Raw genomic sequence first — 27,818 nt, 5'->3', positions numbered from 1 at the left:
CTGGAGATTTTCAGTTTGCTCGGAAGACTTAATCTATGTAGATAGCAACTCTTTGGCAGTATTTACAAAGACAAAGAATTGGATATTGTCATAGGCCATTATTGTGGCTTTGGGCATCAGTATGAAGCTGCTTTAACAAGACGTTAAACAAGACGTTAACACAGCGCCAAATCAATACAGCAAATAACATTGAACGAGCCATAGATAACTCGCAGCCAATACTTTGCCTATTACCTGAAATCCAGCCAGTGTGGTGGAAAGGCTTAGAGCGCCCCTCCTCCACAGAGTGAACTTATTATTTCTGCTGCATGTCATGCCGACAACAGGGAATCCTCAGCAATGTGACCTGTACCTCCCCACCACTAACGTCACCTCATAATTTGACCTAGGTCTAATCTTTCCCTATGACCTCAAATATTTATTTTATTTGATAGATCCGGCACATGACCCTTCAACACAGTACAAAACAACAAACACAAAAATATATTTAAACATGAAACATAACTTCAGATAAAATCCATGTTTGTTAATATAAATAAAACAATATGCCAACAGAAGACTATATTTGTTTCATTCTTATGTTCCTTGCAGACTGTAGGAATTTGGATACAGCATGTACCACACAGGCATGAGCATCGGTTTTACACATCCTTAAAGCCTCCCTCTATTGAGAAATTAAAGAGATGGCATAAAAGAACAATCCATTTCCAGTTAAATTTGTGGTTGATCTCCCTGAAGAATAAGAAATGTTTGTCACTTATGTATAATTGCGAACCAGACAAACTGTTAGACTTGGGTTTGTCAAAAACCATTTTGAAGTGAAAGAAACCTAAGTGAGAATGCTAAAGCCAAATTTAATATATAAAGCACTGGTTGCTGGATGGGTAATAGACTTTTAAATTTCTTCACGTAAAAAATCACTCCTGCAAGATAAATGATTTGAAATGCTAGTGGACATACCTGCTTATTGCAAGTTTCCAATATCTGTTTTAAAAAACAAAAATAATTTAGAACTAGAGCTTGAAATCAAAGTAAAGTCCTCCCAAAAGCCACCCATTCCCAATATAGGTAAAGAAACTTTTACGTAGGCGACCCAAGCTATTTTGGATCCAGCTAGCCTGCTCAAAACATCACACAAAGCTCTGCTAGAAAGGCCACTCCACCAGCCTTTCTCCAAGACCCTGCCCTTGCTGCTGTTGAAAGTTCGAGGCCCTACACCACCCGTAAGCACCCGCCTGCGCCTCTTCCTGGTGCCTAGTGGTAGGCGTATCTTTCAGTTTTCTGTATTTTGTATTCAGTTTTTGCATTTTGTTTTTCCCCGTACGGTTGTGCTGATTTTTGTGCCTTTCTACCCGTTCTGCCTTTTTTGCCTGGTTTCGTCTTTCCGGCTCCTGCCGGTTTCCCTCGTCCCAGCCGCTGCGTCCCCTGCATCCCCACCCCCTTTGCGCCCCCATTTGCCACTCCCTCCCAGCTGCTCCTCCCCTTTTTAATGGTGGCCGCGCCGGAGGTGTGCCAGAAGCAAGCCCGGCGCCCATCCGGGCCTGGACCGTGCCCAGCGCCCGTCCCCTCGGTCCACGCACCTACAGCGTCCCCATGTGCCTCTACTCCTCCACAGAGCTCCTTGCTCTCAAAACCGGCCGGCACACTGGCTGCGCCCAGGCCGACCCCAGACACACCCACGGACTTTTCACATGTCACTCATGCCACTTCTCCTGCACACACACCAAAAAGCACCACAACAACACCAAACACCTCAGCTGCATCTTCCTCAACACCCGCTCCATCCACAAGCACGCCATCGGACCTACTCACAACAGCCTCTCCCTACATCGCCTTCCTCACTGAAACATGAATAAACCCCTCATCAGAACCCAACATCGCCATAGCCATCCCTGAGGGATACAAAATCACCCGACGAGACCGTATCAACAAACCAGGAGGAGAAATCGCCATAATACACAGAAATTCCATCAGGATTTCCACCAACACCACCATGGACGCCGCAGAGCACCTACACTTTCAGATACACATCAACGCCAACACCACCTTGAGAGGAACCCTCGTCTACAGACCACCAGGCCCCTGTCCCCCATTCTGTGACACCATCGCTGACGTTATCAGCTCCCGCGCCTTAGCCTCCACAGACTACCTGCTCCTTTGCAACCTAAACTTCCACCTGGAGAGCACTAGCGACTGCAACTCCATTGCCCTGCTGGACAACCTCGCAAACCTCGGCCTCAAGCAACTGGTCACCTCACCCACCCACTTAGACAGTCACACACTTGACGCCATATTCTCCTCCAGCAGCCACATCGCCTTCACTCACCCCACTGAGCTCCATTGGACTGACCACCACTGCGTCCACTTCTCCTTCCTGAAGCCCACCACCCCCCACCAACAACATCCTATCCCTTACCGCAAGTGGAACAAGATCTCCAAGGAACAACTGATCTCCAACCTAGCACAAGGTACACCACCCATTACCAACGACCCCAACGCAACCGCCGCCCTCCACCTCACACGATGGCTCGACGTATGCGCTAACTCCCTCCTCCCTCGCCACACTCAAAAAAACCAACAACACCTGCATCAACAAGACAGCTCCCTGGTTCACCTCAGATCTTCAGACCTCCAAACGAGAATGCCAGAAAATTGAGAAAGCCTGGCGCCAAGAACCATCAGTGAGCAATTTCTCCGCCCTCAAATCAGCCATGCGCACACACCACCAACTCATCCGGACCACCAAACGATCCTTCTACAAAGAATGCATAGACAACCACGCATACAACAGCAGGGAACTTTTCACCATCAATAAAAAACTCACCAAACCCAAATCCTGCACCATGGATCCTTCTCCCACCTCGCCGCCAAAACCTGGAACTCCCTCCCCACCAACCTACGCAGGATCCGACCTCCTAACTTTAAGAAAGCGCCTCAAAACATGGCTCTTCGAGTAGTAATATTTCCCCCCCACACACACCTTGAGACCCTACTGGTTGAGTAGCACGCTTAAGAAATTTGATTGATTGATTGAACTCATTCACTGACCAGATTTGTTCCCAGTAAAAAAGTGGTTTCAGACTGGCTATTAAGTCAGTAGGTCTTGGGGGTAGACTCAAACCTTGAGGTTAAGGTTGAGGAACTCTCTCTCACAGTCTGATACCCAAGTAATTAAATGTATTTATTTTTCTCTAAGGAATAATCATTTGTGTTCATCAATCCCCTAATAGACGCATGGGGATTGAACACCATATATTTTGATTTAGCAGCGTTCTAAGCCACTGTGAACACAAAACGGGGTTAACTTTTCCAACAGAGTCCTAAGACCCATTGGAGTTTTGGATAAGTGTGTCATAAACAAATAAGGACCGAGATCTTTTGACCAGCAATCAAAGAGGGGGGGGGGGGGGGGCGGGGGGTCATTAACACTGTTAATCATACATTTAATACTCCATTCTTATTCGTACTTTCATCAATAGTTGTAAGTACACACCCTTGTCAAACTCATAACTTTGATTGTTTTTATTAATTCACCGTTTGCTCTAATCTTTCCTAGGTTAACTTATCTGTGTAAAGTTGTATTATGATAAGTAGGCTTTATGGTACTTTCTGATTTTTATTTTTTATTTTTTTTAAGATGTCCCGAAGTTTAGGCCTAGGAACTAGGTCAAAGTCGGCCTGTAGATCCAGAAAAGCAGAAAAGCCGTCTGTTCCAGGTCAATAGTTTATCCCTTTGATTAAAAGTGCATTTATTATTATTTTATAAAAAAAAAATTATGCTATAGCATCTTGTGTTCTTGGCACACAGGAGCACTAAATGCATCAAGGCATACAATGACTACCAATGTCCCACTGATCATTTCGTTAAGGTCTTTTTAGTGAATTGGCACAATGGGGCCACTGAGTACTAAATCCAATAAGTATATTTTAAAATGCAGTGTCATGCAGGCTTATAAAACAGAGCCAGTTTCCCATTGCAGCAAAAAGGATCAGAATGGATCCCAAAAGTCTTATGGGGGTACCCTCAGATATACAGTTCGTGCCAATGTACTCTTTTATGTTTATTACAATACCCTATGTCTTTAAGCTATTCTTCATGTTTAGACATCCTAGCAACCACAGTTGTTTATGAATGGAAAGTCCTCACTCGCATTGTTGTGGCATGCTTCATCCTCGATCAGTCTGCCCCACCGGTTTAAGATGATGCCAAAGTTCGTAAAACTGTCTCTGTGTACCTAGGATAGCTCTTTTATTAAAGAGGTCACACACGGTAGGATAAAACAAATGAAATGTTCAAGAACACAGTGGGGTGTCTTGAAGTGATAAGGACTCACTACACCCCACGTCCACTAATGCCAACATATTGTGCCCATTCATATGGATTCCCACCTAGAAAAAAAACCTTCCAGGTGAAGGGTCCTGGGCCTTCGTCAAGACCAATCCGAAAACGTCACTATTGTCTGTGAAGCATACCTAAGTCATTCAAAATGACAAGTAGGTCTTAACTATTAACAAAATATTGTAAGTGCACCTAAGGAGAAAAAACTAAAAAATAATCAAATGTCCAGTATGTAGAATAACAGAGAAAAAATGAAAATGGCTGATTAAAATGGTGTTTGTGACCCCCCCCCCCTTCCTGAGTTCAGTTCTTGGAGGCTGAACTCCTCATGGGGGTGTTGGGCAGCGGAGGCCTCTCCCAGATCTACTGTACCTTTTAACATTAATGTTGGCACGCTGGGATCACCTTATGGCCTGGTGGGAGGCAAAGGTGGGACGCAGTGATGGCACCTCGAATTATCATGATTCCTCCAGGCTGCGCCTGATTCAGACCTACTACCTTTACTCTGCTTACCTCGCGCCTGCCAAACTTTATTGAGCTGGTCGTCTTCCTGCCCCTACCTCTCCTTGCTGTTCAGTAGCTCCTGCCAACTTTTACCAACATTGTATGGTTGAGCCCCGTGATTCAGGGTTATTGGGCTGCTCTGGTAAGGGAACTGTCAGATGTGAAGACTTGCAACTTTTGCCTGTGGTGCTGCAGCTATGGGTTCTGGAGGGCTCCGGGGATCAAGGGCTGACCAGGTGCTTTTGGGAACGGTGACAATGGTGGCGAAGTGCGACAACTCAACATGCTGGAAAGGTCCTGCTTCCCCTCCCCCCCCAGGTTGGCGCAGTGGAGTGGAGGGGTGTGCTGGTGTGCTCAACAAGAGAGACCCACGTATGAGGCTCTGGGATGCTCCGTGAAGCATGAACGTGTATAGGGGAAATGGTGGGCCCTATTGGAATAGCCCCACATTTTGAAGTTCTGCAAGTTTCTGTCCCCCTTTTTTTAGACCATAGTCCTGCAAGGCTCGTCTTGTGCCTATCTGCTATGTACTATTATGTGTCAACTGAGTGCCTTATTACTATACCAAAGCTTAGTAAAGGTGTTCATAAAAAAAAAGTGTTTGCAGTGTGAATCACTCAAAACATACACAGTAAAACCTGTGTGGTTAACTCCTAAATTAATTATTTATGATGAATGTGTGTGATGTCCAGAAGCTTACCCTGCAGTTTTCCGGGTTCGCACCATCGGTCGCGATGCAGGGGGACTTCCCATGTAGTGTCACACTGAAAAAAAAAAACTTTAAAAAAAACTGGTTGCTTCGCTCTGGATGCATCAGCCTCAGTTAAACTCTAAGTTGGGACCAAAAGACCCTGTGTAGGAGCGTCCTTGGGTTATACGGTAGAACAGGTAAAGAAAGAGGGAAGAAAAGTGAGGAGTTTTTTTTTTTTTTGTACATCGGGGCTCCTCTTGGCTTGCCACATTTTAGAAAAACAGAGCCCTTGCAAAGACTAACATCAAACATTTTTGGGTATTTAACAAGTCTTGGCAAATCTCTGATTTGGTGTTTTTCTAGCATCTAATCCACTAATTAAATCCGGCTATATGTGAACATGCTTATTATATCTGAACATGTTCCTTGCAAAGTATGCAAAATGATACATCTTAAAGCAGGGGTGGGCCAGCCGCTCTTCCTCCATGCTACCGTATAAAGTACATACTGCAATCCTTGGGATGGCTTTATTCCATAAAATAGAAGACATCGAGTTAATTTCAGCAAAAATATTTGCAATTAATCGTGCACGGTGCTGTGGTGAATAAAAGATTAAATAATGGAAGGATTTCATCCTAATTAAGACAACCTGACCCAGCATTGTAGGAGGAAGGGAGGTCCATCAATTGGATACATTTTTAACATCAAACCTCTGAAGTTTTCTCTTGTTCCAAACTTATAAATTGTTCGCAAGCTCTTTAAAATAACCCCCAAATACTGCATAGGACAAGCATGAGTGCAGTTTTTAAACTCCGGAGTAAACTCTTCATTTGTGCAGTGGCACAAAATGACATCAGTTTTTGCTCTGTTCACCATAATACCCTTCCAGCACTTGAAAAGCTTTGAGAATATAAGGATCTTATCTTTCCTTCTTCTCTAGGGACGAACAAAGCATGATCTCATCGGCATACTATTTAATCTTGGCCATAAAAGTACCACTGCTTGAACCGTAAAATCATTGAATTGCAACAGCCATAGGCTCAATGAAGAAAGGAAAAAGCTGAGTCCCAGGAAAAAACACTGACAAAGACCAGGGGGCACGGTAGAGCTACACTGACCCCCCAAGTGTGGTTGTGAAGTCCCACAGGTACCCCGCAGGGAGCCAAAAACATGTTTTTTAAAACTTTTGCCACAAGTGTGTGGTCGAAATAATTAAAAAAATAAGCTCTTTGCATGCCGCTGCATCGCTCTTGCTCTTCTCTTTGCTTTTTCCCGTTTCTTTTTTTTTGGGGCCTTCTCCTTGCTTTTTCCTCGTTCTCAATGCTTTCACCCTGCTTTTTTCACACGTTTTTTGTGCACTCTCCCTGCTTTTCCCTCATTTTCACAACTTTCTCCTTGCCTTTCCCTTGTTCTCAGTACCTTTCCCTCATTTTCACTGCTTTCTCCTTGCCTTGTTCTATGTATTGTGCCTTCTCCTTGCTTTTCCTTCTTTTTCACTACCATCTCCTTGCCTTTCCCCTTGTTTGTGCTTTGCTTTTCTCTCTCACAGCTTTTTCCTTCTTTTCCCCCATTTTTGTGTGCGCTCCTTGCTTTTCCCTTGTTCTCTCTGCTTTCTCCTTGCTTTTTTAATCCGTTTTTTGTGTGCCCTTTCCTTGTTTTTCCTTCATAGTCACTGCTTTCTACTTGTCTCCCATTTTTGTTGTGCCCACTCCTTGCCTTTCCCTCATTCTCACCTTGCTTTGTTCCTTGTATTTTGTTTGCTGCCTCCTTGCTTTTCACCAATTTTCACTGCTTTCCTCTTGGTTTTCTCCTCATTGTTTGAATGCCTTCTTGCTTTTTCCCTCATTTTTTGTGTGCCTTCTCCTTGCTTTCCCCTCATGTTTACTACTTTCTCCTTGCTTTCGCCTTCTCTATGAAAGATTCCAATACGGAAAAACTACAGTTACAGGTAAGTAACTAATTTTCCTCTTTTTAGCTGTGTCTAATCAAAGGAACACTTGATTGATTGGCATAGACTTTCATTAGTATGTTCTTCGATTAGTTCAAATACATTTCACATAAATTCTGTGTGTGCATACAGAGAGAAACAGAAGTTTCAATGCACTACATTACATTACTACACAACCTGTGAATCAATCTGTGCAGTATATAAAAATAAATACTGGATTCACATTTGTATTGGACAGGTCCACAATTGTTCATTCTTTCTTTTTGCAAATGAGCAATTGTGGAACTGGCCCATACTAATTTAAGTGCAGATTTTTTAAAATTATTTTGCCAGGATTGATTTATATGTAGTGTGGCATGTGACAAGCACAACGTATTGAATCTGACACTTCAGGTTTTCCTTCTATCTCTATGGATGGGCAGGTGTGGATGGGCAGGCATATCTACAACATAGAGAGGCTCAGAAGATTAGGTTATAGCTACTAGCTATGAGATTGTCAGTAAAGGTGATACATGTTTTAGAAGAATGGACTTGCCAGTGAGACTCCTTCAACAGTTGACAATCTTGTTCTTCTAGATTTTTTTTCAGATTGTCATGTTTCAGGTGAATTTGAGGGGAAACCCAAATAGAACACCAAATGCCCAGCTTGGTACCATGGATTTGGGAACCGGGTACTCTGGGCAGTGCTGTTTTGATGCACACCAGTTAGAAATTGCTTTGCACCTTATTCTAATTCCACTAATATTGGTCTTACTGAAACTGCAGACCTACCTGTTTCACCCAAAACTATTTCTTGAGCTTAGACCTCTGGCCATTTGTAGTGAATAGCCCTTCAGTGATAATGTCTTATCTGTTCAAGTAGAAGAGGTTCTGCTTGTGGGGTCAGAATCCGGTTTTCTACCATGTGGATGTGACTTTACCATGCTTGTTCCTTCTGACAAGGGTTAGGCTACAATTTGTTTTGATTAAAGTCCCTCCAGCAGACATTAAAGGGTTTTTAAAGGCACCTCACCCAATTTAATATTTGTAGAATGTGTTGGCTGCAGATACACATGCTATGCACACTCCTATATGTAGTGTTGAGTTGGAACTCTACAATTTGTTTTTCTAAAGGAGGTCTTTTATGGTCGATGTGCGTTGGATCTCCTCCTCCTCGAGGCATTACACATGTTCAGCAGTTCCTTTGTTAGATTATTTTATTACTCCCATTGAGCTCCGATGGACTATGGCGGACCTTTGTAGTTTTCGATGCCCATATGGCTTACAGATGACTGACGGATCCAGCAGATCCAAGATCAGCCGCAGAGATGAGCAAATGGCTTTTACAAACTTTGGAACTGTGTAATCATCGTGTGAACACAATTGACTTCCACATTGTCTCTTTCACACCCGTAGAGAATATTTGTATCTAGGTAATGGAGGTGAAATAAGTCAGTCTATTGAGGATGTTCCTTCGGTGCGAGACGAAAAACACCTATTCAGACACCCATGAAGTCTATTATGTGCCTGCCACTGGAGCACAGGGAGCAAGACGGTGCCATGTGCAACAGGTTTGAAAACAAGACTGCGCTGAGAAGCAGGCGATATGGAAGGCTAGCCCATATTATGTAAATGACTACGGAGGCAAAGTTCTCTGAAGAAGAGCACAGAGGCCAAGCTAGACACTGGGGTGGGTTATGTCATCACCAGACAAAACACTTGTTTGCGTCTGATGTGGCGGGGAGGGAGAAGAGTCCAATGTGCAAGTTGAAGTCACAAAGAACTAGACTTCGGAACAAGGGTTTGGTCCCAAGATGACCACTCTGAGGGCCAGGAGGACCCACCTTGTGCCACCAAAAGGTTATACATAAACCTCTCTCCTCCATGCCACAGTGCACCACAGCCCTCAGGCTCTGGTCTACCCCAACAGCATGCCTCGGAGACGAGACATGACAAGAACAGTCTCCATCCCAGTTGAGCAACAAGTCCTGCATGGAGAAATGGAACCGACACCAGATCGACATCAATTTCGAAACAGCCATTGACATCAAGCCATGCATCAGCATCGACCAAACACCCACACCAGGCTTCGTCCCTGGACAAACGCATCTGATTAAAAAAAAAAATAAAAAAAAAAACTGTTGACGTCAAGCCAATCAGACTCTCAAAGCACATCGACACCGACAAACCGTAGACAGCACAGCCACTCTTCGACCACAAAGAAAACTTGGTTCCAACAACTGAAAAGACAAAACTGCCTTCCTCGGCAACAAGATACTCTGGTAAAAACGCATCACAAACCTGTAATGCAGGAGGAAGAAATGTATTTGAAGGCCTTCATGAAAAAAACACTCATTAGAAGGCATCTAAAAGACGAGCACAGAATTTGGACGTGCCACAGCCACTACCAAAAAGGTAGCTACTGAGCATGGGGCCACAAGACCCATGCCAGGGAGTCAACCATCATCACCATGCTAAAGGCCACCCTTACCTACCCAGGAAATGAATGGTGGATACAGCACAGAACATGAGGCTGATGACTGGCTCTCGGGGAGAGACAGCACATAGTCCCGTCCCATTGGACGACTATGATATGGTCCTCCCAAATGCTGACATCAAACTACCCGTCACAGCTAAAGCATCCCCACCGAATGATGCCTCTTCGTAACATAGCATGATTCAAAGGGCAGCTGAATATCGCAAACTACCAATGCACAACACTGAGGAAGAAACGGACTTCCTAATGAAGACACTTTCCAGGACATAGAAAACTGTCCGGTACATGCCTATGGATGGTAGAATTATGTTAAAAGTGTCAAGACATTTTGAATGTTCCAGTAAAATCTAGTGTGCTTACACCCAGGTTTGAGAAAATATACAGGTTCTCACCTTCGGACGCAGATACATGCGCTCACAATTGAGGAACCGTATTTCCAAGTACAAAGACAAAATTCAAATTCACACTTAAAGTTCCTGCCAAAAGATTTATTACCTGCCCATTTAAATCAAACATTAGACTTAACGGTCTTCTTTCCCAAACCACAGAGAGTGGCATAAAAGGCATTTAATTGATACACTAGATGTAAAATGCGCACTTATGTAGTATATGGAAAACACAAGAACATTTAGGAAAACGCAACAACCATTTGTAGTTTTTTCAAACCCATGGAAAGGGAATCCCATCTCAAAAGCAGCAATCCCTAGAGGATAGTAAAATGTATACCCAATTTCTACATCAAAGCAAAAAGAACATTACCAACAACACCAAGAGTTCATTCAACAAGAAAGAAAGCAGCATCAGTGGCATTCTTGGGGAATATCCTGGTTACAGACATTTGCAACATGGACAAACCCACACACTTTTACTAAACACTATTGTGTGGATGTACATACCAGTCAGCAAGCTCTAGTGGTACAAACAGTTCTGCGCAGATTATTTCAGGCAACTACACCATCTGATGCCTAAAGACTCTGCGAGAGGAGTACTGCTTTACAGTATATGCATTGCATGTCTTTCTGCAGCGAACACCTGCTACGAATGGAGTATGTTACCCTGTGTAAGCACCTATTTGTAGCCTGTAGGGTAGCAGATTCACATGCACCCTCCCGCCTCCCCAGCGGGTATTAGATGGCAGCACACATACATAATACATTTCTGCATGTTCAACAGCAAACACCAAATTAATGAACTATCTTCACTTCCTATATGGTAGGTAAAAAAACATAATCTAGCAAAGGAACTGTTGAACAATGGCAGTGTCTTGAGAACGAGGCAATACAACGCACAAAGTCAACCATGAAAGTCTTCCTTGAGAAAAACAAATTGCAGAGTCCAGGTCCAACATCAGGTGACAAGATTGTGCATAGCAAGTGAATCTGGAGCACTACACGCTCCAAATAGATACTTACAGGGTAATTTACTTATTCCTTTCAATTTAATTTCAATATAATTTTCAAAGTCAATTAGTTCGTTACCTTACTGATCTTCAATAATCTTGCCACAGTGGGGGAACGCTTCGCTTCCTTTAATACTTAGATGCTAAGAGTCTTGCTGTTTTTCTTACTCGTGTGAAAACCTGAGGAAATCTAACAAACTGTCGATTATAGCCCCGTTTTACATTCTTCGCCATTTCTAAGCAATGCCTTTGTCAAAAGTAAACTGATAACTAATGAATGAGATTATCTAACAAGTCCCCTATAGGCAAGATTAAACCTCATTTTACCTAGGAGTGGTGGTGGGGATATCTGTGGGCAGGGAAGGCAGCCATTGCGAGCTAGTTGAGAAATATTCTTTTAAGTGGTGTTTGTAGGCCAGGCCCTTGAAGGTCTATTTGTATTTTCGCAAAGCATTACTGTTTAGATTCTGACACCAATGTTGACCATCATGAGCCAGTCATCTTTGAAAAAAGTATTTGCCTAATTTGTTTCTAGTTCTACAAGTTAGTCAGTCTTCCCATGAAACCTATCTTCTTGAGACCTTTTCTTTCTGTTTTGCAGAATCACCCTGATGTAGAGAGAGAACTGGCGACATGTCCTTTTAATGCACGTCATCAAGTTCCAAGAGCTGAGATTAGTCACCACATTTCCTCCTGTGACGACAAAAGCTGCATTGAGCAAGACATTGGTAGGAATTTATCTGACTGGAAAATCACATCAACCTCCAGTTTGAGAATTGAGCTTAAGTTCTTACTCATTGGGGAGATAAATGTGTAATTTTCTTAATGCTCTTAGCTTCTTTTTCTTTTTCTTTCTTTTTATTTTATTAAAATGTCCCAAGGCATTACAGACTCAACTAAATCCAGTGCCTAGCACATCACATAGTGACCAGACAAGTAAGCAAACAAACTTTTGGAACCAGACATTTCACATTATATAATGAAAACTGAAGATTCCCCCCAGCAGCCTCCCCTCCCTCTCTTTCAAGTCCCACCCATGAAGTCCACAATACCTCCCACACTGTTCTCACAATTGAAACCTACATCATTATGCTACACCATCCCTAAAAAAAACAAAAAAGTATCCTCATCATCTCTCCATAGCCCCAAGTACACCCCTCCCCTAAAGCCAAGCCTGAGGTAATGCAGTGATCTTGGGCACCCCAGTCCCAAAGCAGCTGTTCCAAAATATTGGACCAGAGATGGCCATCGATCATCAAATTTGCACGCCATATCATTGGGCTGCACCATTAACTACTCCATTTCCAACAATGCCAATAACTTTCCAGCCCATTCGTAGATCATGGGAATTTTAGGTGACTTCAATTCCTGTGCAGTTAGCTGTTTAACCACCAGTAGCATATTTAATATTCATCCCCACTCATCCTTCGTCATGGTATCTTATCCCTCAGGGTGAAGTCCCAATATAACGATCCCCGGATCTGGGTGCAGGGGATAACCCACTTCTCCCTTAATATGGCCAAGGATCTCCTCCCAGAAAGGGGTCAACTTGGATGAGGACCACAAAACGTGAATCACACCTCAATGCTGGCCGCAGCCTCTCAATCATCGTCCATCCAACTGCCCATGCATACACTTTAATATACCACACCTCAGCAACTAGAGTATCATTACCCTTATACAGGGATTCCCATTGCTGTACACTTACACATGGTTGGGATATAGCCCATAGGGTCTGCCACTGTTTCAAGTGTATTCAATGTGCCAACTTTTGGGACCAGCCTTTCATACAGGACCTATCTGGGTCCTCCATTCTTTCTGTTAGTAGGGAATAGATCTTATATGAAAGACCCTTGGGCCCGGCATATGTTATAAATGCCTGCTTCCATGGGGTCGAGGAATGATTAGCTGTTATTTTATTAGGTGGAGAAAAGACCCAGTGGCCTAGCTGACAATATCTAATCCTCTCAGACTCTGCTAATTAAATGCCTTTCTACAGCGCAGGAAGTTCATAAATGCCCACTGTGGTACAAATCTTGCAGCATTCTGCACCAGCTTCAGACCACAACCTCCCTGTTGAGATTCACCAAGTATTAAAGAGGAAACATTTATGAGAGTGTATAGAACAGTAGTGAGATTTGGAATACCTCTAGCAAATATGAGAACCATGTACTTAGTTGCTGTGCCTAGTAGACTATTTATTTAGAGCTTATTTTGACCACTCATCCTTTCGAAGCTCATAAATTGATTGTAAAGCATACACAGTTAATTAAAAATAAATAAATAATAATAATCAAAAGTTCTGACTCGGGATCTCCATTGATAATCATAAGCACTGAATAGTCCTACCTGTGTATGGGGATCCCGGAGCACTTCTTTACAGTATATCTTCTTAGGTGTAGATCTCCATGTTTATTCAGGAAGGCCTGGGGAGTCACTTAAAGAAAAAGATTATGCCACCTATAAGAATAGGATATAATGGCCAAATGTTCATCTTGAATTGGAGAATTGGGGCAGGATAATTGTATATATGTTATAATATAATGATTTTTTTAAACATTTGTTTTTTTTTTATAAAGCAGCATAAATCTTTCACAACCCCTTATTTGGTAGAGAGTATAGGGATGGTGAGCAGGACAGTGTAGCCCCATAGGTGGTCATTATGAGTTATAAATCAGAGGCAGTGCCTTTAAGAACCCAGGGACCACCAGTATCTCCTCATGGACAGCAGAAGGCAGTTGCTGCAGTTCTTTTTTCCTGGCTCCTGCTGACAGGATCCGGGAGCAGTGATCTAGGACAGTTATATCTTTTTTTCCACAAAATTCTCAAATATTTTTTGCCAACCATTTCACTCGACAATTTTGGGCTCTCTTTGGCTTTTTCTGTTTTTTGCTGACAGAATAGTAAGGCATATAGTCAGATAAAATGCCTTCTTTATTTGACAAATGTCCAGCCTATGGAAGAAAGAAGGCTAAAACGGCCCTCATGAGGTTTGTTGCATCTACCTTCTAGAAAGTCATGTTTCTGAGACTGGTCACCACTGCAGGAACCTTTCCAGAGGTACCCTGAGGCACAGGGAGAAAATTTGCCTCCATGGCACCGATGAGCAACAAACACAACAGACACAGATTGAAGGTGGGACCTCAGTGTGAGGAGAGGGCCAGTCTTCTGCTAGGGCTCCCTCATCTGCCTCTGGATGACGTTCAAGGAAGAAAACTGCAGGAAAACAACATTGGTCCCAGTCGATGTCAAGAGGATTGACGTCAGAGTGAGGTACGGTGCCTACCTGTTCTCCGTCAACAGCCGTTCGCCTTTGAGAACGTGCTAAAGATCATTGTTGAGTCAAAGTTGGTTGAAGTTGAAGACACACACAATGTCGACAGACAGAACTCGTGTGACGTAGAGTCTGTTGACATCAAGCCACCAACAATCGTCTGTGTTAAGGACCACATCGATGTTGAGATGCCATTGGAGATCACAGTCGAAAAGTGGATCAATGTTGAGGCGTCAAAACATTTCAGAGTCAATCTTTCAATGTCAATAAGACTACAGGGTTCAAGAAAAAAAAAAAAAAACATTTTTACTCATCTCCAGCCTTAATATTCCAGGAGATACTCCCCTTTAAGGGTCGAACCAAGTTAACCACCACCTTCATCTCCTCCGCCAGTACCATCAACGCCGCCTGTGCCTCCTATACTGGCACTAATGTCCCCACCAGTAGACACTCCCATACGGAGACCCTGATCGCCGTCCATAATGCAGTATTATTCAAGTCCTTATTGTCACTGCTCCAGGCGCTCATCTCCCTCTACCAGGTGCTCCTGCCATTGTCCCTATTCACAGCGGTCTTGTTCAAGATCTCACCATCATTCCACCGATATATCCTCCACTTCTACCTGACAGTAGTCTCCGACACTTTGGGATTCCTTCCCACCTCACATTTCACAGGTGGATGACATCACTACGTTCCAGTAGGCCCTGGCGAGGGTAGCTGCAAAACTCAAAAGTCCTATGTCAACTCCGATCCCCTCAACATCTGTAATCTTTGAAACTTTCCCACACCGTTCAGCATCAAGACTGTTACTACTCCTAAGCCAAGTCACCTAGAACCAGCTAAGGATCTTGTTCTGACTCCAGCCACAGTTAAACTAGCTCCGTCAAGGCTTCAAAAGAAATATTGTCCTCCGGAGCAAGATCCTGCCTTCCTACATGTTGACCAGATTCTGTGACTGTAGTAGCCGCAAAAAAACACTGCCACTACTCCTACTTCTCCAGCACCTCCTGCTAAGAAGAGTAGAAAGCTAGAATCAGTGGGTTGTAAAGTTTGCAGCCTGCGGCAGCCAACATAAAAGTGGCCAGGGTAACTGCCCTTCTCGGCAGAGATGATAGGACACTATAAGAATGCATTTAGCAGTTCACATACCATCTCCCCAGAGATAAACAGGAAGACTTCATGGAACTTTATCATGAAGACTTAGTGGCTTCCAATGAAGTCATAAGTGCTGCAGCAAACTCTTCCCTATTGGCGGCACATGAATACTGCCACAGTGTTGCTCTGACGAGGCATTGTTGGCTCTGCCTCACATTCCCCAAACCAGTGTCTTGGCAGAGAATACTAAATCTCCCATGCTCCGGTTCTCCCCTCTTTGGAAGCCAACCTGACGAGATGGCATGAATGAAGGCTGAAATGGAGATATTTATGGCAGTGGAATTAGAGAAACCCAAGGAACAAAGAAAATCTTTCAGGCCCTATCAGCGCTGTTTCTATACTTGGAAGGATCAAACCCCTCAGTGATGTCAGGGTGGCCAACAGTCAAAGCACTGGTGACCGTATCAGCATCACCAACGAAAGCAGACTAGGGGAAGAATCACTCAGCAGCCTGCTCAAGGGGGCAAACGACCATCCGGATGGAGACCCTGAATTATTACTCCCACCCGCTCCCCCTCTTCTGTTACCCACTCTGGTGTGGGGGAAGCGTTTCTCATTACCTGGTTGAGTGGCAAAACATAACACAAGACGCATGGGTTCTGAATATTGTACAAAATGGGCCTTGTCTCGGATTCACCAGATCTCCACCATCCATCCCCCCCGAAACCGTCCAATTTCCATCTCCAGTTGCTACGGTGAGAAGTCAACATCCCTTACAAAAGCAGGTGGTGGGACCCGTTGCCCATAGACATTTGAGGATCAGGCGTTTATTCCAGAAGAAGAAAGACCAGAACAAATACAGACCCACACTCAACTTCAAAACAGCCAACAGATTGACTCAGCAAGAAGTTCCAGATTCTGGCATTGCATCAATTCTATCCCCAATTACACCGAGGAAATTGGCTTTGTTCCATCGACCTTCAAGATGCATACTTTCATATTCCAGTCATCAGAAAATATCAAACGTTCTTGAGGTTTCTGGTGGGGCAGGACCACTATCAGTACAAAGTACTTCCATTTGGCCTGAAGTCAGAACCCAGAACATTCTCCCAGTGAATGGTAGTAGTTGCTTCCCACCTCAGGAAACACTGAATCTTCGTCTAGCCATTCCTAGACGATTGGCTCATCAAGGCGTCAGGGTCTCACGAAGCCAAGCTTCATTACATCTGGGCTTACAATCTCCTTCTAAGGTTAGGGCCTAATTTCACACTCTGCAAGTCAACATCTACTCCTATTCAAACATTGCATTGTCTGGGAGCCTTCCATGGACACAATACAGACAAGAGTTTGTACTTTGGAGGAGAGATGCTTATCAATCCTTTAGAAGTGTCATTCTCTTATGAAAGTCTCTCATCCAACGGTGAGGGCAGTCTCATCCCTTCTCGGCTCGATGGCCTCCTGCATCTTCCTCACACCAAATGTCCGTCCCGCATGCAACCTCTCCAGGAATGTCTTGAGGACCAGTGGGACCAACTGACCGGCAACTGGGAAGACCGGGTAAAACTATTGGTACATGCGAAGCAGTCCCTGAAATGGTGGAGCTCTCCAGCTTCGAGGAATGCCTTTTCATCAGCAGGTTCCTCCTCAAACAATACTGATGTACGCATCACTACTAGGTTGGGGCGCCCACAACGATCACCTCTGAATACAGGGCAAATGGCTACAGAAAGAGATTACCTATCATATGTCTCCTCGAATTACGAGCAACCCATCTGGCACTGTAGGCATTTTGTTCATCGTTCAAAGTCCAGCCCCCATTACTTATTCGGACGGGCAATACAACCACCATGTTACCTCAACAAGCAGGAAAACTAGGTCCAGGGCCTTGTCACACAAGGCCCAAATAATCTGGAAATGGCTCATATCCATAGACAGAACGATAACAGCAACTCACCTTCCATGCAGTTGCTCTCGACAAAGTTCTGCAAGAAAACCACAAATGGGTCTTAAGTATGATGTTGTGCAAAACATCTTCAAGCTATAAGGTACTCCATCAATCGAGTTGTTTGCCACAGCAGAAAACAAAAAATACCGAAACTTCGCTTCATTGGTACTTCCAGCCAGTGACACTGGGGAATACCCTATGGGTCGACTGGCCTGGCACATTTCTTTCTGCCTTTCCACTGTTTCCCCTGATCCCATCAGTCCTCATCGAGCTGTCCCACTCGAGCCAAGATGATCGAAATAGTTCTGGAGTGGCCACGTCATTGGTGGTTGCTGGACCTTCTTCACACATGAGCCCCCTCGCCAACATCGTACGCAAGCACGACATCATCATCACCTCCTACGGCGACGACACCCAATTTATACTCTCCCTCACCAAGGACCCCGCCAGCGCCAAGACCAACCTACAAGAGGGTATGAAGGACGTCGCAGATTGGATGAGGCTCAGCCGCCTAAAGCTGAACTCTGAAAAAACGGAAGTCCTCATCCTCGGCAACACCCCGTCCGCCTGGGACGACTCCTGGTGGCCCACGGCACCGCACCGACCCCCACAGACCACGCCCGCAACCTCGGCTTCATCTTGGACCCTCTTCTCACCATGACCAAGCAAGTCAACGCCGTGTCCTCCGCCTGCTTCCTCACCCTTCGCATGCTCCGCAAGATCTTCCGCTGGATCCCCGCCGACACCAGAAAAACCGTGACCCACGCCCTCGTCACGAGCCGCCTGGACTACGGCAACACCCTCTACGCCGGGACCACAGCCAAACTCCAAAATCGCCTGCAACGCATTCAAAACGCCTCGGCCCGCCTCATCCTCGACATACCCCGCAGCAGCCACATCTCCACACACCTGAGACACCTGCATTGGCTCCCAGTCAGCAAAAGGATCACCTTCCGACTTCTCACCCACGCTCACAAAGCCCTCCACGACAAGGGACCGGAATACCTCAACAGACGCCTCAGCTTCTACGTCCCCACCCGCCTCCTCCGCTCCTCTGGCCTCGCACTCGCTGCTGTCCCTCGCATCCGCTGCTCCACGGCGGGTGGGAGATCTTTCTCCTTCCTGGCGGCCAAGACCTGGAACTCCCTCCCCACCAGCCTCAGGACCACCCAGGACCACTCCGCTTTCCGGAGACTCCTAAAGACCTGGCTGTTCGAGCAGCAATAACCCCCCTTTTTCCCCTAGCGCCTTGAGACCCGCACTGGTGAGTAGCGCGCTTTATAAATGTTAATGATTTGATTTGATTCAAAACATCCACGTCTCAAGCTGCATGCAGACCAGACCTGCCAATGAATTTCAGAGGCCAGATGGTTCACCTCAATCTCTCCTCCATTAATTTGGCTGCATGGCTCCTGAGCTAGTGCAGTACGGACATTTGAATCTGTCAAAAGACTGCATGGACATCCTCAAGGAGGCTAAGTGGACTTCAACACAATCCGCATATGTCTTCAAGTGGAAGAGATTTTGCATGTGGTGCTCCTCCAAGAACGTGGGCCTACAATTTGCCAGGAAGTTGTAATTCTTCTATACGTACTACATTTGGCAAAATATGGCGCGCAATTCTTTCCCATAAAAGTGCAATTGGCAGCCTTTACTGCCTACAGAAAGAAAAGGTCCTTCACAAACCTCTTTTTTGAAAATGCCCGGGATCAAGGATTTTCTAGAAGGGTTGATGAAGGTTTTCCCTACCGTTTGACGTCTTTCACCTCCCTAGAACTCAGCATAGTCCTATCACAGCTTATGCAGTACCCTTTCAAGCCCATACACAGGACATCCTTGCACCATCTTTCTTGGAAACCAGCTTTCCCTATAGCAATAACATCACCTTGCAGAGTTAGCGAGATACAAGCATTATGTTCTCAAAAGCCGTACACAATCTCTCACTCTAAGAAAGTGGTCTTGAGGACTTATCCGAAATTCCTCCCTAAAATAATTTCTGATTTTCCTGTTAATAAGAACATCTCATTCTCTTCCAGGGGATCCTCATCAATAGTCATAAACATTGAATATTCCCGCCCTTGTGCGGGGACCCCGGAGCATATATAAAATACACACATATTATACATGTGTAAAACAGCAATGCAGTCTATAATGTTAAAACAGGCTAAAATGCTTTATTTCTATGAAGTTTTTTTTTTTTTTTTTATATTATAAAATTACAATAGAGAATAAATATCTACGCAAGCCCCCAAAACTGGGCTTAGGGAAGCAAACAGCAGTAAACTCTAGAGAAAAAGAGAAAAAACTGCATTGAAAAACAATGGAGCATTCTTAGCCAATAGGCTGCATGCAGGTTAACACAGGAGAACCATAAAATCTTTGGCACCGTGCCTTTAAGACCCTGAGCACCTCCAGTATCCCACCATGCCTCAGGGGTGAAGGAAAGGTGACAGTTGGTTCACAGTTAGGTTAGTTCTTTTTTCCGGCTTCTTCTGAGAGGATCCTGGAGCATTGAGCTCTCAGTTTTTCTGAGTTTTTCTCAGAAAAATCCTTTAAAAAAGCGTTTTTTCCTTTTTCATTCGACAAATAACATCTTTGTCTGAGCTTGGCAGTTTTTTCCTGACAGAAAAATGCCTTCACTTTTTGTCAAATGCCCTGCTTGTGGGAAGAAGAAGGCCCAGTCAGACCCACACTCTCTGTGTATAGTGTGCCTGCCTCAGAGTCACAGCCCTGACACTTGTAAGCACTGCAAGAATATGTCAAAGAGGACTCTGAAAGACAGAGAAAAGATCAGGCTGCATGGGCTTCAGGAGAGGCAGAAAACATCCTCCTCTTCACTTCCCAGACAACCAGCAGGCCATTCTCAGGAGAGAATGGCTAGGTCGACGTCAGCAGGTAGGAAAGTACCTGTTTGTTCCCCGTCGACGTCGTCGCTACCACCGTCTCACCGGCATAGATCGCCGTCGACACACCCGACGTCGAAGGAGACGGCGTCGAGGGAACACCATCGCAGGGGCAGGTCTCCGTCGACGGCAGCCCGCCGATCGACATCGAGCCATCGCCGGCGTGCCCGGTCGCCGCCAAAGGCTGTGCGCCCCCCGACGTCAAGAGACACGACGTCGAAATCGCCACGACGGCATGAGAGACATCCGCTGTCGGCTTCCCACCTCTCCACGTCGAGGCACTCGACGGCGAGCAGGTCGAGGTCCAAAGATCGCCGTTCGACGTCGAGACACTCAACGTCGAGGCATGAGCAACCGGTGGGGCGCCCTTCGACGTCGACTCAGCCATCGACGTCGACACAGGTTTTACCTGTCCCGCAGGGAGTAGAACATCGCCCCACGCCAGACAAGGCCGCACCATCTCCAGTGGTCTCCATACCCGAGCGACTCTTCTCGGTCAAGAGCGGCATCATCTGGGCATGTCTCGCCCATCAATCTATCTCCAAGATGGCTGGAGAGCCTTAACAGACCAGCGGCCTCCCCAGATTCGCAATATTCGCGAATGTACTCGCCTACTGCCTCCCTACCAAGAATGCCATCACCGACAGCAAGGGCAGGACGGGCTCGTTCTGCTCCTCGTCAACCGGCCGCGAGGCCTGGGCGCTCTGCTACAGCGTCTCGCAGCAGGTCTCGTTCTCAACGACGATCCAGGTCTCGTTCAAGAAGATGATCACCCTCTTGGTCGTCTTCAGGATCATCTGTCGGGCGTTATTCACCCACCCTAACAGATTCACCACCTGCTAGGGTCTCACCGGTGGATGACATTACCATGTTTAACGAGGTGCTGCTAAGAGGAGCGCAGAAACTAAACATAGAAGTTCCAGAGCCATCTACCTCCTCATCAGTCATCTTTGAGACTCTACAACAGAGATCAGCATCAAAAAAGCTGCTGCCTCTAGTGCCTGGTTTGTTGCAGCCAACCATGGACACTTTTCTGGCCCCAGCCTCGCTCAAATCTGCCCCGGCTAGGATTCTCAAAAAATACAAGGCTCCCGAACAGGACCCTCTGTTCCTAAGAAAGGATCCGCCACCGGACTCGGTAATATTAGCCGCAGCCCGAAAGACCCACTCTGTGGCATCATCATCCACGGTTCCCCCGGATAAAGAGAGAAGGCATCTAGACTCTCTGGGGAGAAAGATATGCGGGACGGCGGCTTCGGCAATGAAAGTCTCCAGTGCTTCTGCACTCCTGGGTAGGTATGATCGTTCTCTGTGGGACTCTCTCAATAGATTCACAGAGAAATTGCCCAGAGAGGACAGACAAGATTTCCAAGAGATCCTGCAAGAAGGATGCCTGGTATCCAACCAGGTTATCAGCGCGGCAGCAGATGGGGCGGATTTAGCTGCACATGGGTACGCGCATGGAATCTGTGCAAGGAGGTCTTCCTGGCTGAGGCTCACTGGTTTAAAGCAGGAAGCACAACAATGCATCCTGAATCTCCCATTCGCTGGGAACTCTCTATTTGGTGCCCATGCAGACGAGGAAATGGCCCGCATGAAGACCGAGGTGGATACCATGAGGGCAGTGGGCCTGGAAAGAAAGAAAGATTTCAGGCGGAGGTACAGGCCTTATGACAGGCGCCCTTTCCAGCAGAGGGTTCAAACCCCTCACTGGTCCCAAAGGTCACAGCAACGACAGAGACGCCCTCTTTTTCAGCGAAGGAACACAAGGGAGCGAGGGTCAAGTAGACCTCAGCAGTCCACTCCGAAAGCACCCACCAAACAATGAGATCTCGCTTCCCTCGACACTGTACACCACTCCGGTAGGGGGAAGTATTACAGCTTATCTTCACGAGTGGCACTCTATCACAAGAGACAAATGGGTGCTCAATATTGTCGAACATGGCTACTCTCTTCTTTTCAAACAGCCTCCACCACACTTGCCGCCAACCAAAGGCAATCCATCTCATCTCAGCCTGCTGCGCAAAGAGGCTCTCGCCCTCCTAAAAAAGAATGCCATAGAAAAGGTTCCACCTGCGCACAGAGGAGAAAGGGGGTTTACTCCCGTTACTTTCTGGTGGCGAAGAAGGGTCGAGAGGGCGTTTTCAGGCCAATTCTGGACCTACGGCTGCTGAACAAATATATAAGGAAACAGAAGTTCAGGATGCTGGCACTTCACCAGATTTTCCCTCAGCTACATCAGGGAGACTGGATGTGCTCCATCGACCTACAGGATGCGTATTTTCACATCCCAATAGCTCCCAAACATCGAAAATTCCTGCGCTTCCAAGTAGCGTTACAGCATTACCAGTTCAGAGTTCTACCATTTGGCCTGAAATCTGCCCCACGCGTCTTCTCAATGTATGGCAGTGGTGGCGGCGCATCTTCGAAAACAAAAGATATTCATATATCCATACCTGGACGACTGGTTACTGAAGGCTTCTTCTCCGGAGCAGGCGAGAAGCCATCAGGACATTGTGCTCGGAGTTTGCGAGTCTCTAGGTCTTCAGGTCAATTACCAAAAGTCAACCTTGAGTCCAACACAGAACCTTCACTACCTGGGAGCTATCATAAACACAGAGCTCCAAAGAGTGTATCCTTAGGAGGAACGACTATCCTCAATAGACAGGAAGTGTCAGGACCTGTTGAGAGCCAACGCACCTACGGCACATCAGGTGACATCGCTGCTGGGCTCCATGGCATCATGCATTTTTATTGTCCCAAATGCCAGACTCCACATGAGGCCCCTCCAAGAGGCATTGGAGAGCAACTGGAGCCAAAGGACAGGTCGCTGGGAGGACAGAGTGCGACTACCGGCGGTAGCACTTCAATCATTGAGATGGTGGATGCACAGACGTCACCTGTCAGTGGGTGCTCCGTTTCACCAGGTACTTCCATCCGACACCCTAGTAACGGATGCGTCTCTTCAGGGATGGGGGGCTCATCTGGGTCCCCTTCAAGCTCCGGGCCTGTGGTCAGACAAGGAAAAGCAGTACCACATCAATCTGCTAGAACTCAGAGCGGTCCATCTGGCTCTCAAGTCTTTCATACCACTAATTCAGGGGAAAACTCTCCTAATACAAACGGACAATACAACCACGATGTATTATTTGAACAAACGGGGGAACGAGATCCCCACCCCTATCTCGAGAGTCCCAAGCGATATGGCATTGGCTCCTGGCCAGAGGAATGTCACTTACAGCGGTCCACCTGCCAGGTCAGCAAAACGTGGAAGCAGATTTTCTGAGCAGACACCTAGAGGACGCTCACGATTGGGTCCTACACGGCGATGTTGCAGAATACATCTTCGCGCAATGGGGTCGGCCTCAACTGGATCTCTTCGCAGACGAAGTAAACAAGAAATGCCCAGACTTCGCATCCAGGTTCTACCGTCCGGGATCTCGAGGGAATGCCCTGTTGATCGACTGGTCAGGGATATTTCTCTACGCTTTTCCGCCGATTCCCCTCATACCGGCAGTGATCAACAAACTTTACAGATCCAGAACCAGAATGATTCTCGTAGCGCCACAATGGCCCCGTCAATTCTGGTACACAGATCTCCTCAACCTGTCGGAAAAACCTCACAGGAGGCTGCCGTGCAGACCGGATCTTCTGAGCAGAATGGAGGGCAGAATTCTACATCCCAACCTACCCTCTCTGAGCTTAACAGCATGGCTCCTGAATTCCTGCAGTATGGGCACCTAGGGCTCTCACAGGAGTGCATGAACATCTTGAAAGAGTCCAAAAGGCCTTCCACGCGGCGTTCTTACGCTTATAAGTGGAAGAGATTCTACATATGGTGCTGTCAACAAGGTCAGAATCCCATACGGGCTCAGGAGGATGTCATACTGTCCTATTTGCTTCATCTAGCAAAGTCTGGTCTGCAGGTATCATCTATTAAGGTACATTTGTCTGCTATTACAGCCTATCGCAAGTCACCTTCTCAGGAATCCTTCTTTACGAAACCTGTAGTCCAGGATTTCTTAGAAGGTTTGAAAAAAGTTTTTCCGCCCCTTCGGAGACCTTCTCCTCCATGGGAACTGAACATAAGTTTTGACAATACTATGGGCCCTCCTTTTGAACCTATACATAAGGCCTCTTTACAACACCTTACGTGGAAGACGGCTTTTCTAGTGGCCATTACTTCAGCGAGGAGGGTCAGCGAAATCCAGGCTTTGTCTTCCAAAGAACCGTACACGGTTTTTCATGACAATAGAGTGGTTCTGCGAACTCACCCATCTTTCCTTCCGAAGGTGGTGTCAGAATTCCATATCAATCAGACTATATCTTTACCGACTTTCTTTCCCAATCCGGAGACTCCGGCAGAGAAAGCATTGCACTCCTTAGACTTGAAAAGAGTGCTGAAATTTTATCTGGACAAGACAAAATCGATTAGACACTCTATCCGCTTGTTTGTAAATTATGGTCATTTGAGGACAGGAGAGGCAGCATCTAAACGAACGATATCAAGATGGATAGTTTCTTGTATTGTTACTACTTACCAGCTAGCTAATAAACAATTACTAGCGAGGCCTAAAGCGCATTCCACAAGGGGAAAAGCGGCTACTGCTGCCCTCCTTAACAATGTTCCAATATCTGAGATTTGTAAGGCTGCTTCATGGAAGTCTGTGCATACGTTTACTAGACATTACTGTTTAGACTCAGATGCAAGAGCGGATGCCCAAGTGGGGCAGGCCTCTCTGAGAAATTTATTTGCATAATACGTATCTATTCCTGCACTTCTATCGGACAGTCCGCAGGGTTTAGGGATGGGCTTGCTAATCTATTCAATGTTTGACTATTGATGAGGATCCCCTGGAAGAGAAGGATAAGTTACTTACCTGTAAATCCTAGTTCTCTTCCAGGGGTATCCTCATCAAAGTCATAAACAACCCACCCTCCTCCCCGGACGCACGTCTCCTAGAAGTGCAGGACAGACTGTATTTTGAATCAGTTACACAGATTGTCACCGTAAAAAGAACTGACCTAACTGTGAACCAACTGTCACCTTTCCTTCACCCCTGAGGCATGGTGGGATACTGGAGGTGCTCAGGGTCTTAAAGGCACGGTGCCAAAGTTTTTATGGTTCTCCTGTGTTAACCTGCATGCAGCCTATTGGCTAAGAATGCTCCATTGTTTTTCAATGCAGTTTTTTCTCTTTTTCTCTAGAGTTTACTGCTGTTTGCTTCCCTAAGCCCAGTTTTGGGGGCTTGCATAGATATTTATTCTCTATTGTAATTTTATAATATAAAAAAAAAAACTTCATAGAAATAAAGCATTTTAGCCTGTTTTAACATTATAGCCTGCATTGCTGTTTTACACATGTATAATATGTGTGTATTTTATATATGCTCCGGGGTCCCCGCACAAGGGCGGGAATATTCAATGTTTATGACTTTGATGAGGATACCCCTGGAAGAGAACTAGGATTTACAGGTAAGTAACTTATCCTTACCAACATTCTTTCACAAACTCTCTACTCCAGCTGAAAGAACACTTCATTCTCTAGATGTGAGGAGAGTCTTGAAGTTTGATCTTGATAAGACACCTGACATCCGCAGATCAAACCGCCTGTTAATCAACCATGGTCTGGTCTGCACAGGGTTAGCCACTTATGAGCAATCATTTCCTGATGGATAGTTCCCTGTATCCTGTGGTGCTATCAAAAAGCCAACAAGACACTATCAACTAGACCTAAAGCACACTCCACTAGGTGTAAAGCAGCTAAGCTCCTTTAATGAGGAATATTCCTACATCGGATATTTGCAAAACGGCCACATGGAGATCTGTTCACCCACTTACCAAGCACTATTGCTTGGACGCTGATGCTGGAGCAGATCCTCAAGTAGGACAGGCCTCCCTCAGAAATTTATTTGCTTAAATGGCTACCTTAAGCAGTCCTCTCTCTTCTCCACTGCTTTTTGTAGGGATGGGCTTGCTACTCTATTCAGTGCTTATGGCTGTCAGTGGAGAGCCCGTACCGAAGAAAGCATAGTTTCTTACCTGTAACTCCAGTTCTGTCGTGGGGGAATCTCCATTGAAGTCATAAGCAACCCTTCCTCCTCTGTGGTGGAGTGAATAGAGGTAACCATGGGCCCTAAATCTCATCATGCATCGCCTCAAAAAAGAACTGAAACAACTGCCACCTGCTGAGCATGATGGGATACTGGTGGCCCCAGGGTTCTTAAAGGCACAGCCTCTATTTTTAACTCATAATGACAGCCTATGGGGGGCTACCTTGTCCTGCTCTCCTTCATCTCTATACGGTATCAAAAAAGGGTTTGTGAAAGAGATTTCAGCAGTTTTATGAACACATCATGAAATCATACACACAGCTCTCCTAGTCCCTCTTTTTAAATCTAGATGAAGATCTATTGTGGAAAAGTGTTCCCCGGGTCCCCGCACCTGGGCTGGACTATTCATTGCTTATGGCATCAATGGAGAGTCCCCCACGAGGAACTGAAGTTACAGATAAGAAACTATTGCATATTAAATATTTTGCAGCCTACAAATGAGACTATATTGGTCAATAGCATTAAAAAAAAAAAAAAAAAAAAGGTTTAATATACTTGAAGAGCCAGGACAAATTAGCTGGAATTGCGTTATCTGTCTTTACAAATCTCATTCACAAACCGTTTTTAGTTAGGCTGCAATTCTCTATATATGAAGAGTCTGTCTCTTTTAGAGCTCATAGCCCACTAGTACCCCATCATGCCCAGTAGATGGCAGTTACCTCAGTCTTTTTTCGTGCTCCTGGTGACTTGATGTTGGAACTCTAAAAGGATGATGGACGGAGTGCTGAACAATGCAAACACTCACCCTCAGTGACAGAGCTGGGTTTAATCCATTGTTCTTTTGCTCACCATGCCCTCCCAGTTTGGACCCAGCCATATGCAAATCAGTCTTGACCCTGTTCCTCATGGGAACAGTCCATCCCGAACTGCCAAGCCAGGTTCTCCCTGGACCGGAAACAAGCATCCTGGGACCCGTTTCAGGGTATCACCGTTCATCAGCCAGGCTAGCTTGAATCCAGTGGCACAGTGAGCATGGGACCCACGTCTGGGCCTACCCTTCCCACTTAGGGCAACTTTAGCAACACAAAACGATGATGGACGGAATGCTGAACAATGCAAACACTCACCCCCAGTCACTGATCTGGGTTTTATCCATAGTTCGTTTGCTCACCATACCACCCCCAGTTTGAT

General features: G+C 45.7%; 1 protein-coding gene across 3 annotated transcripts in view; it reads left to right on the top strand.

The window, feature by feature from the left end:
- LOC138265504 (gametocyte-specific factor 1-like) overlaps positions 1–27,818 on the top strand; it is a 424,543-nt gene that overhangs the window by 57,949 nt on the left and 338,776 nt on the right. For all 3 annotated transcript variants that reach the window (XM_069213286.1, XM_069213284.1, XM_069213285.1), the window contains exon 5: positions 11,959–12,085. In XM_069213286.1, coding sequence (XP_069069387.1) covers positions 11,959–12,085 — 127 coding nt within the window. The remainder of the gene's footprint in view (positions 1–11,958; positions 12,086–27,818) is intronic.

The sequence above is a fragment of the Pleurodeles waltl genome, chromosome 11 (genome assembly GCF_031143425.1).
Source record: "Pleurodeles waltl isolate 20211129_DDA chromosome 11, aPleWal1.hap1.20221129, whole genome shotgun sequence".
NCBI classification, from domain to species: domain Eukaryota; kingdom Metazoa; phylum Chordata; class Amphibia; order Caudata; family Salamandridae; genus Pleurodeles; species Pleurodeles waltl.
The sequence above is the reverse complement of the archived record's forward strand: the minus strand, read 5'-3'. Positions and strand labels throughout refer to the sequence as shown.